The sequence below is a fragment of the Octodon degus genome, unplaced genomic scaffold (assembly GCF_000260255.1).
Source record: "Octodon degus isolate 3935 unplaced genomic scaffold, OctDeg1.0 scaffold00311, whole genome shotgun sequence".
NCBI classification, from domain to species: Eukaryota; Metazoa; Chordata; class Mammalia; order Rodentia; family Octodontidae; genus Octodon; species Octodon degus.
Window position 1 is genome coordinate 1512227 of NW_004524887.1, and position 12341 is coordinate 1524567.

The following is a 12341-nucleotide window of genomic DNA, read 5'->3' on the forward strand; positions in this document are numbered from 1 at the left end:
GTGTGGGGCTCATCCACCTGTCACTGGATCTGGCACCACGGAACTTCTGGGTATTCCCCAAACTCAAAAGGACAATAATAGGTCTTGGATCATCTCACAATATGCAAGAAATAAACTTCACAAAGTGACAAGAATTACAAGATAAGTGTGTTGGAAGTAATGGAAAGTATTTTGAGGTGGAATGATAGCAATGTGTCTTTTACTGTATACATTTTAAAAAATCACATTTCATATTTCTCTTGGGGTTTTCCACTAAAGTTTGGATACTACTAAGATTGTATGTAAAACAAACTACAGATGTATTTCTTTAAAATAAGTTAATATCACATTTTCCATTGGTTTTGGTAATACTATAGCCCTGGAACTCAAATTTTGACCTAATTTTCATCATTAGAATAGTTTCTATTAACACTATTTAAAGAACCACTGTTCTATTCAAAAGTTCTTAAATTTTAAGGGTTTTAGAGAACTATTCAAAAGTTAAGCTTTAAGTCTCATAACAAATGGCAACACTGCCATCTAGTGTTTTGTGACTGTTCCTTGCCATTTCTAAAGAGGTAGGTGGTTTTATACAACCTGAAGATAAATTGCCTAATAAGGTAATCACGTTCCACATGTGTCTATTAAAAGGTAGTAAATTTACATTAAGATGTATTTTACAGAATATAAACTGTATTTAAAACAGTACAGAAATAATAGCAGTGATAAGAGTAATGTAAATATCTCAAAACTTAAAACTATTGATTATATATTATAATGAAAATATTAAAGTACATTTAATTAAATAAGACATGCCATTCCTCTTTTTACTTTTTTAAGGTAGCCAACAGAAAATTTAAATTACTGGTTATGTCTCTCATATTTATATCAGACAGTAGTGAACTATAAGAAAAGTTATAGGGTTGGGAGATAGCTCAGTGGCATCAGTGCATGAGATTGGCTGGTAAGTGCAAGGTCCCAAGTTTGAACCCTGGTACCGCAAAGAGAAGAGAAGAGAAGAGAAGAGAAGAGAAGAGAAGAGAAGAGAAGAGAAGAGAAGGGAAAGCTAGAAAGCAAGCAAATAAACAGAAAAGAAAAGAAAGAAAGCAAATAAAAGAAAAGAAAAAACAAAAGTTATAACAGTCTTCAAAATGTAAAAGCTTAAAAATGAATACATTTTATTTTTATAATAAAATTTATTACATAATGTGTTCATAATTATAACTAGTTACTACTTTGTGGAATCATAAAAGCTGAAGATTCAAAAAGCCAAAAAACAAATTAATATATTTTTTAAAAAATCATACAATCATGTTCAGATAAAATAATATCAGGATATTTGAAAAACATGGAGAAAAGCTAGAAAATAAAGGTAATTTAAATGACAAAGAAATTGAACATGAGCACCAATAATGAAAATAATATGTGAGCTGAAACATGTTGTATACCTATGAATCTAGGTTTATGATGATGCAAAAAAACCTACATCATTTTGAATGATATTCAACAAATGATTCTTTATTTTACATAAAGAGAAATATACAAAAAATCTAAAAGAATAAAGGAAAAAATAGTAATAAAAGGAAGTACTGAGGCTGGTGAGATGGCTCAGTGGTCTAAAGCACCTACTTAGAACAAGCTTAGCAAAGCAAAGGGACCACGGTTCAATACCCCAGCACCACATGCCAGCCAGCCCCGCCCCCTGGTGGGCTGAGCTGGCCACACACACACACACACACACACACACACACAAATAAATAAAAATTCTAAAAAAGGAAGTACTATAAAATCTACCCTGACTCTCTGTCTCTCTCTCTCTCTCTCTCTCTCTCTCTCTCTCTCTCTCTCTCTCCAGTACCTGGGATTGAACTCAGGACCGTGCACTTGTCAGGTAAGTGCTTATTCTACTGAGCCATCTCCCCGGGCCCCTGACTTTCTTATATAAATTCTACCAATGTCTAACCAAATCACTTAAAAGAAAACATTTGTTTTTACAGAGGTAGTCCAAATAAGAAACTAAATTATCATATCTTTGTGATAAATTCTAATGTAAAATCTGAAAATCAATATCTACTAAGAGCATAAAAACAAATACTAGCACACATTTTGTGGCTTTTCTATATTCAAAAAGAGTTAAATATTTTATACAAATCAAATCTAAATCTGATTAAGTATTAATTCAGGGTTTTAGCATGTCAGATTGATATTTTAAGTCAAATATTCTTTTCTTCTTGGCAGAGTATTATAGGATGTTCAATAACAGTATCTTACTAAAGAGTTAAGGACAACATGTTGCAGTATTCCATGCACATCCATGTTAACAGCAGGAGAATGCATATAGGATATATTGTAGAAGTGTCCTATATGTCCACCAATAGATGAATAGATAACAAAAGTATATTATTCACATACAATGGAGTACTACATTGCCAGAAAGAAGTGTGAGTTTGCTATAGAAAAATGGATACATCTTGAGATTATAGTGTTAAATATACAGTTAAAATAAATCTGACATACAAATATTAAATATTATCTGGGTTTTTTAATATGAGAAATTCAAAGTGTAAAAAAAGCAAATTAAAAGACAGATAATAGGAAAAAGGAGACAGATTTTTGCAAAAGGGATAAAGATCTAGAGGCAGATGTTGGAGGGAGGGAGAGAGGGAAGGGAAAGGGGTCCAGAAAAGAATTAAGATGTGAGAGCTCCGTTAAAGATATCAATCACTATATACTACAAGCATGTACAAATAAAAAAATGTATAAAGTTTTAAAAAAGAAAGCAAATTAAAGCTCATAGTTAAAACAATACACATGCTAGAACATCTACTTTACGAAGGCAAATAATGTTAAGCATTAAGATTATGAAGAAAAATTTAACGCATGAAACTACTAGTGTGAATTTTAATGGTGTATGCAGGATGGAAATTAATACGTGAGCTTTTCTAAAGTTAAAAATAAATAGTAATACTCCCAAGACTCTTTGTAAGTAAAATAAAAAGGCATATCTACATAAAGACCCAATGAGTGCCCATAACATCAATCTGCTCTTAATTACCAAACCCCAGGAATAATTCTGATAATCACAATTTGTTAATGGACAAAAAATATAATCATGTGTGGTTATATCTTTCATTAACTTAAAAAATTAAAATCACTATTTAAGCAAGTAAAGTACAAATCCTTTATTGGCATTTAAATTGATGCTCAAGCAAAACTATAAATAAACAAACAACTATTCCTCATAATAATGTTCACCAGTGAGCATAAAGGAAAATTTCCTCAAATAAACGACATCGGGTAGAAAAAATTTATGTCATATTTAATTGTGAAAGATCATTATTTTTTTCAAAATAGAGAAGTTGAGATGATAAGAATAAATATTTGAATACAGCACCTACTAGAGGTGCTAGCCATTGCAATAAGGCAAGAAAAAGATAGAAAAGGTATTCAGTTAGAAAAGAAAAAGTCAAGATTCTATTTCTAGAAGATATTATCTATAGAAACTGTGACAGAATTGACTGAAAAGGTATTAGGAATAAAAGGTGGGTTTACAAGTACTATAAATGTAACATCAACATAAAAATCAATTGGAAATATAAGTGCCTGACGCAAACAGAAATGAAATATTATTATAATAACATTAACACAGCATTAAAATGCTGAATATATAGGTTGGAATGCTATGTAAAAGTCAGTGCCATGTATAATAAAAACTATGAAATATCACTGACATAAAATATAATTTACAAAAAAATTTAGAGAGACACAATGACTATGGATCAAAAGATACATTATATTTAAAATGTCAACTCTTCAAATTTATCTATGAAATTTAGATAATTTCAATCTAAATCATAGCATACACTTCTGTAAAAATTCACAATGAGACTCTTTGGTCTTCCAAAAAATAACTGAATAGACAACATTAGTTTGAAAATTAAGTTTAAATTTGTAGGATAAATGCTACCACGTTTCAAGACTACCTGATTTCAAGACCACATTAATTATAAAAGTGTTGACATCAAAATGAACAGATTGATCAATAGTGTTCTACAAAATTCCATACACAAACTAAAACTAAAAATTCCATTCGACCCAGCTATTCCCTTGTAGGTATTTCCACAATCAAAGACATCATATATACTCATGCTTACATGTGATATATATATAGCCATGTTTACAACAGCACATTTTATAATAGCTAAATCTTGGAACCTGCCTATATGTTCAACAAGAGATAAATGGTTAAATACAATTTATATACACACAGTGGAGTACTTCTCTGCCATAAATGAAGATAAACCTTGAGTGATTTGTGGGAAAATGGATCCACCTTGAGACTGTAATCATAAGTGAAATAAATCTGACATATAAGCTTAAATGTCACATAGTTCCTCTAACATGAGAATACCAATACTTAAATAAAGAGCAAAATAAAAAATAATAGGAAACAAGGACATAGGTCTTTCTGAAAAGAAAGTGGCCCAAGAGATGGAGGGTGAGAGAAAGAAAAAAAATGGAGCAAAACAGGATGAAAAAGGAATTAAGATGTGTATCTACATATGTCAACTCCGCCCAAGGAATGTAAGTACCATATATTGCAAATATGTACCCAAAAAGAGTAAGACAGAGGATAGAGGAAGGAAGGAGGGAAGGCAAAGAGGATAAAAAGTCAAGATGTATTATGTACATATAACAATTCCCTACAAGGAATACAAACATTACGTTGCATAAACATGTGTTTAACATACACACAAGGGGGGGGGGATTAAAGGTTGGGAAAGAGGGGAGGGGAATGAATGGGGAATGGAAAAGAAATCAAGATGTGTTATGTACATGTACCAACTTCCTACAAAGAATTAAACATTTTGTACTATACACAAGTACTAAAAATTGAAATAATAAAAAATACAGAGATGAACAAAGGGGAAGAATGAAATGTGGAATTGATAAAAAAGAACTCAGATGTGTAATGTATATATACCAACTCCCTATGAGGTATATAATCATTATGGTTTGCAAACATGTACTAGTAAATATTTTACATAAAAAAGAACATAGAAAAAACTTATAGATCATGTTATGCCTTTGTCTAGTCTCCCCAAAGCCTCATGCAGTCATAGGTGGGGATTTTTCAGAGGTGGCTTGACACACAGTGGCCACCACTTGCTGCTTTGGCTTTGCTACCTTCAGTGTACCATTAACTGTTTCTCCTCTGTGATCCATCTGCCATGCCACCAGCCTTGAAGCTAGCCAATTATGGGCTGAAATATCTACAAACTGTGAACTAAATAAGCCTTCTCTCCTTTAGCTTTGTTTGTTGAGTTTTTTGTCTAAGCAATAAGAAAAGTAACTAAGACAGTGTTTAGAAATGCTGGAATTTAAACTTCTACACTGTTAGTGGGAAAATAAATCAGAACAACTATTTGAATATAGGTTGACTGCTATGTGAGTTAAACAGATAGCCACCATATGATCATTATTAAATGAAAAGTATCTACAGACACAAAATTAGAGGTGTTTTTAGGTAATGACCAAAACTGCCTCTGCAAAAGAAATCTATCAAAAATATATTGGTTTAAAAGTTAATCATAATGCAAAAACATTACATTAAAATTACTTAAATCTACTCAAATTCATTATTTTGTTCCATGTTAGAGCAAATTATATAGCTGTTTTACTATTAGGAAAATGCACCAAATACATGTAAGAGAATACAAGAAAGTATCCCATTTCTTAGTAGCTTGCATGGAATTATATACAAGATATGAGAACTTACAGGATATTAATGAAAACTATAGTTATGCAAAATGATTTTTAATATCTGGACCTAATAATACAAACTATTTAATGTTAAAATATATAATACTTACAATAACATGTTCCTCTAAGTGGATTACCAACATAGCGATTTTCAGAGTCACATCTATGAAAACACAAAAACACATTTACTATCAAACAATGTAATTCAAGGCCTCATTTTATGCCAAAAATACTCAAACTCTAAACATCTACTATAAATTTTATCAGTAATAGAAATTTCAAAAATAAGTCTTCAGAAGAATTAACTGTAGAAAGCCTACTAGGGAGAACAGCTGAGAGAAAAGTACAAAGACAAGCACGTGTGAGAGGAATATAAGAAAACTAAGAGTGTGACATGTTTATAAGCTTGGAGACATGGATCAATTTTTAATGAGAAGAAGGTAAATGCATGAATAAAGGTAAAATTCTCTTCAGATAAATAAAAGAAATAAAGAAAAAATTAAGACTTTATACACCTACATTTTCTAACTTGTGGTACTCTTTGAAATTATTTTTCCACAATTTCTATAACAATTAATTTGTATTGTTTTAAAATCTCCATGGCTGTTCTGAAAAACTGTTTTTCTAAATCAACTGATCTTTGAAAACAACATTATGAAATACAACAACCATTGTCAAATTCCTGCTATTTTGTTTAGTGAAATTCTGTATCATTTCTTTTTTTTACTCTTTTGTATTCTCTTTTAAATATAATATTTTTAAAAATTCAGCTGACTAGATAATCTAGATAATATGAACTAAATTCAGGAGCTCTAATTTTAGTTCAGATAGGTAGATTATTAAACATAAAAAATAGATATATTCATGAGGTATATGTTAAATATATTACAATATGATTTAGTAAAGCAGTACAAGAAAAACATAAGTTTTCCAAAAATTTTAAAATTAAACTAAAATAGCAATTGCTGCCAAATAGAGATGTAAATTGACTTTATCTAATCCCATTTCTCAGACAACTTTCAAAGCAAATTTGAAATATATATTTTAGGGACTGGGTTGGATCCAGGCACCACATGCCATGCCAGCCCCACCCAGGGACTCTCTGAGCCAGGGAACAAGTCTGGGCATGGTGGCAAAGACCTGTAATTCCAGCTCTGGGGAGGCTGAAAATAGGAGGATTACTACAAATCCAAGCTGCGTAGTGAAACCCTGTACCAAATACATTAAAAACTAAATAAACAGAATGTCTGGTTTTAGTAGAACTCACTAGAGCAAAACATTTTATAATACAAAAATATTTTAATTAATGAAAAACCAAATAGTAGAGATCATGCACTATGCCAGACCCCTAAAAGCAGTCTTCGATAATAATAATCCTTGTAAAAGACCTAGAAGACTTACAAAGGTTTTTAGGTAGATAGGAGCCAAATAGGAAATTAGCCCCAAACATAAGATTGACAATTCACTTTTTTTAGCCAATAGTTCTGCTTAATCGACGGGAGTCTTTAAGATTATTCAAATGAAAACACAATAATTAAGGACACCAAGCAAGAAAATAAAAGTTGTTCATGAAATAGGGTACTAACTCCTTAAAAAAAAACCTTAAAATTTCTTGAATTTGCACAATAAACGTTTGACTCAAGTTGAAAGCACAGTTAGGATATAGGGAGTTTGGGAGAAAGCCTTGCACCACATAGTCACAAACACCCATTTTGTTCCACGGTTCAGCATCTCTAGTCACCAGGGGAATAATAATCAAAACTATAACAAAACATCATTCACCCCAATGTGAATGGCTATGATAAAAAACATTAAAGATAACAAGTGCTAATCAATACATGATGTTAAAGGAAGGCTTACAACCCGTTAGTTGTAAGGTAAATAAATATTGTCACTGTGGAAAGAGTATGGGGCTTCCACAAAAAGTACCATATCATTCAGGGATTGCACACCTGAGATTGTATTCAAAAGAAATGTGATCAGTGTGCCAAAAGAGACATCAGCATACTCAAGTTCACTGTATCACTCTTCAGAATAGCCAAGATAAAGAAATAAGCTGTGTCTATCAACTGATAAAGGGATCAGTACAAATAATATAATGCAACTTAGTTATAAAGTATAATGAAATCTGTCACTTGAAAAAATAGGGATGCAACTAGAGATAATTATGTGAAGTGAAATAAGTCAAGCATAGAAAGACAAGTATAATATAATCGTACTTGTGGAATATAAAATGTTGATCACACAGAAAATCACAGAAGTTATCAGAGGCTGCAGGGTGGGGAAGCAATTAGAAGAAATGGGAAAAATATGATAAGTGGAGCTAAAATGCACTTAGAAGTAAGAAGTTCTGGTAGATTATTGAACCACAAGGGACCATAAATAGTGATTAACACTGTATCTCTGAAAAAGCAAGAAAAAGCATTTTGAATGTTTTCATTCATGGAATGATACATGAGAGATCATATAATTTAACATGATTATAAAATATATACATGTAATAAACATCACATAGTATTCCATTAATATGTACAATTTTTGTGTAAGTTAAAATAATTAAATTTTTAAAGGGTATAATAGACAAAGTCTATTTGGTAGGTCCAACCAGTAACATGTTTTTGTTTTTCATATGCAATAAATGTAAAGTTAAATTTATCTATGGTGTCTTCTGAACTATTAATTCTTTAAAGTATCTATTATCAGTGATAGATTTTTTTGAAGAGATGAGGTCTTATCGTATTTGTTGCCCACCCTAGCCCCATATCTCAGTTTCAACCAATCTTCCCTCCAGGACTATAGGGGTGCACCACTGCACTGGCTTAAAAAGATCTTTAATTAATGTTATTTTGGGGATTGATGTGAGTTCAAATACCTTCTCCAACATCTTAAGAAAAGTACTGTGTTCTGTTTTTCCCTACTACTTTTCCTGCTAAATGACTTCAAATTCCACTGGATACAGAATGGGGCAATATTTACTGTGAGCATTGATTTGTTGGTAGAGGTTCTATCTCAAAGGAATCCAAATTCTAATTGGTAGGTTCTGGAAATAGAGATCCAGATCAGATTCACAGTCTTAATTTTTCATCAGTGCACCTGATAACTGTCTTCTCACAGGCTGATAGTTTGTTTTTGTTCCTGACAATATAAATTAAGCAATAATCTAGCTGTGTTTGTCATCATTCTCAGTCATTACTACAAATCCCTGCCAGGTAAGATTCTCTGGTAACCACCCAGCATTCTTGATTATTAAAGTAATTACATCTGTGCTAAATAGTACCATCTAGCCTTTCTTATTATGCAACTTTGACATGCCCTTTGATACTAGAGAATATAGAACCCTGAAAACATGTTCTGCAATATACTGGGTCTTAGACAAAATAACCACCCACTGCATTTCACAAAAACTCCAGAGTTCCTCCTTGTGGATTAACAGATTAATGAATTATCTCAAGAGTAATGCTATTATAAAAGCACATTTGACTCTTACTGTCCTATGAAGGAAACATCTAGAAGACACCCAAGAAAACACAGCCAATTAATGGGCACTATTTATTCAATGTCTGCACCAAAACTCAAGATGAAATCTCATTCCCAGTGTAAAAAAATAAGAGATGGGACCAGATAAAGCCTTTAAGAGATTATTAGGTCATGAAAGTTCTGCTCTCCTGGATGGATTAATTCACTTCTGGATTAACAGATTAATGAATTATCTCAAAAGTAATGCTATTATGAAAGCACATTTGACTCTTTCTAGTGTATGTACTTTCAATGTGTGATTCCCTTTGCCACTGTGAGACACTACAGAGCACCCTTCAGCAAAAAGGCCTTCACCCACCGGGCCCTTCAGCCTTGGACAGCCTAGGATGCGGAACTATGAAATGAGAAAGGAATTCTTTTAAAATTTCCTTGTAGAAGCAAAAGGTACTCTGGAAGAGGATAAACATAACCTTCAGGTGAACATTTTGCATTGTTACCAAGGAAAGGGAAGCTGCTCAACTAAGCCAAACACAGGACTATTCTTCCAACTAGGAGTGTTGAGGGTAATTTGGGGTTCAAGCTCTGAGGTGATATGTATGTGAATCCCCATTCAGGTTCTCAAAGTCCCACTACTTTGCATCAGACAGTGAATTTAGAATGAAAGAACTATCATAGCTGAGGCTTTAAATTCATTTGCTTTCAACCTTACCATTAAATTCTGGGTATGATTGTCAATATTATCTTTCCTTGTGGCTAAAGGAGATAGTCTTTAAAATGCTATCTTTTTTTTCATTAATCATGTCTTTCCTTTTTAATTTTCTAAAGATAATACAAATTAGAATTTAAAAAGAAAAAATTACAAGTAATACAGATTTTCACTTAACAAAATAATATGAATTTCAAAGTATTTATTGTAATACATAATGCTGTCTTCCAAATAGTTATTCATATTACCAAATATATGCATGTAAAATTGGAAGAAAGAAAAGAAGAAATGTATAAGAAATTAAGAAGACAGAAGCAGAAACAATTGAAAAAAGGAGACAAAACAAATTAAAACATAAATTTCTTCTTTCTATAGACCAACAGAAATGCACAGTATAGTTGTCCAAACCATCCTGCTTACATATATGGATAAATCTCTTTCCCCTACTTCCTCTCTTGTCCTTCTCCTCAACTCAGTAACTCTTTCTTTTTGAATAAATTCATTCCCTTTTACCAGTGTCTATTGCATTCTTAAGATTCTACTTTTCTCTTCCAGGTTCTCACACCAAGGAGACAATATGATGTTTGCATATGTGGGTCTGAATTATTTCACTTGAGTATGTTCTCCAGTTAAATTTACCAACAAAAGACTCAAATTAATCCTGTTTTATAGCTCAATAATACTCCACTGTGTAAAAATACCACATCTTCCTTATCCATTTTTCAGTTGATGGGTACCTGCTTTGTTTCCAGGATTTAGCTATAACAAATTGTGCTGCTATAAACATGGATGCACATATATCGCTGTACACACCCAATCTTGTCTGAAATGCTATCATTTAAGGTCTGTTGATGTTCATACCATGGGTTGAGATGATGAAAAGTTCTTTATTCAAGGCTTTATAGCTCATTATGCAGCTCAGACAGACTGGGTTACTGGCTCAGCACACCCAGGGGTGAAGCCAGAGTTGCAAGTAGTGCCAGGGATCGAACTCCTGCACTTGCCTGAGCAGGTGCATAGTCCACTAAGCTATCTCACCCTATCTCACCGGCCCCATATAATTCTTATAACTATTATCCCTCATTCATCTCAAATGTTAACATTACATAAATACCAGTGCTTCTCCTTCAAGCCATATATTATTCTAATTGACCACATATAAGATTCTTTTTAAATAATTCTAATCATTTATTTATTTGTTTCTTACAGGGTCTTGCTATGCAGCAGACTCCTAGAAATTCTCTTGTCTATGCCTCCCTAGCCCTGGGATTATAGGCATGCCCCACCATGCCCTATATCAGTGGCCAGCACAGCATCCTTGGGGTTCCAGTGCCAGCACATTATGCAGTACTGGGAATTGAACTCAGGTCCTTATGCTTGCCAGTCAGGTCCTCAGACAGCTGAGCTATCTCCCCACTCCCCAGCCCAACCACAGATAAGATTCTTTATTTTATTTTATTTTTTTATTTTTTTAGGAAGGTCTACAGGGTGTTCGGGGTCTCACTACTAGATCAGACTCATAGTGATCCACTTGTTTACAGATTCCCAAGAGCTGAGATTACAGGCTTGTGCCACCACACCCATTCTCAGTTGCTGCCTCAGCAAGCTCTGGGGGCAGGGCTGGCACAGCAGGCCCTGGGATCAAACCCCCAGCCATCCTTCTGAAAATCTGGAAATGCTATTCTCTCACCTTTTTTTTCTTTTTTCCTTCTACAGATGCTCTTTCTCCTTTGCATTATTTTCTATCACCACAATGTCAACCATCATTCAGGTTTATAGCTAAATATTCCTTTCTTGAACTGTCCTTATCTTTCCAGAAGGAATAGTATTTCCCTATTTAGTATCCTACTAACATTTCATTCCATTTCAATAAATAAATTTATTGAAAATGATATTATGGTAATGACACAAAAGCCCCCAAAGAAGTTCACTGTAGCAAAGAATATAAGCAAGTATACTGGTAATGTAAAGAGTAAGTAGATGATAGGAGAAGAAAAAGTTTCAAGTAATGAAGATTATGTAAAATACACAAGAGTATGTGAACTCTTGACTAAATACATAAAGCCAAAAAACTACCTTGAGAAGAGGAAAGGGTTCATAGGTATATCAAACAACTAATAAAATAAATTATTATGTTATGCTTTGTCTAGTACTTCACTGCAAGTCAGAAATATACTTTAGACTAAAAATTCCTTAATAGAATTCAGCACTAACTTAATATTTATTGATTTAAATGGCTATCTCCGTTCCCTAACAAAAATATTTTCTCCAGTGTAAGAACACCATAGCAAATAATCACTTTAAGAATCCTGGCCCTTATCTGGAACCGGAAAAGACCTAGAATAGCAAGGGCAATTCTGGGCAATAAAGAGAAGGCAGGTGGCATTACTATTCCTGACTTGAAATTATACTACAA

General features: G+C 32.8%; 1 protein-coding gene across 1 annotated transcript in view; it reads right to left on the reverse strand.

The window, feature by feature from the left end:
- LOC101574641 (attractin-like protein 1) overlaps window positions 1-12341 on the reverse strand; it is a 699390-nt gene that overhangs the window by 636841 nt on the left and 50208 nt on the right. The window contains exon 3 of the mRNA XM_004647547.2: window positions 5853-5905. Within this exon, the coding sequence (XP_004647604.2) occupies window positions 5853-5905 (53 nt within the window). The remainder of the gene's footprint in view (window positions 1-5852; window positions 5906-12341) is intronic.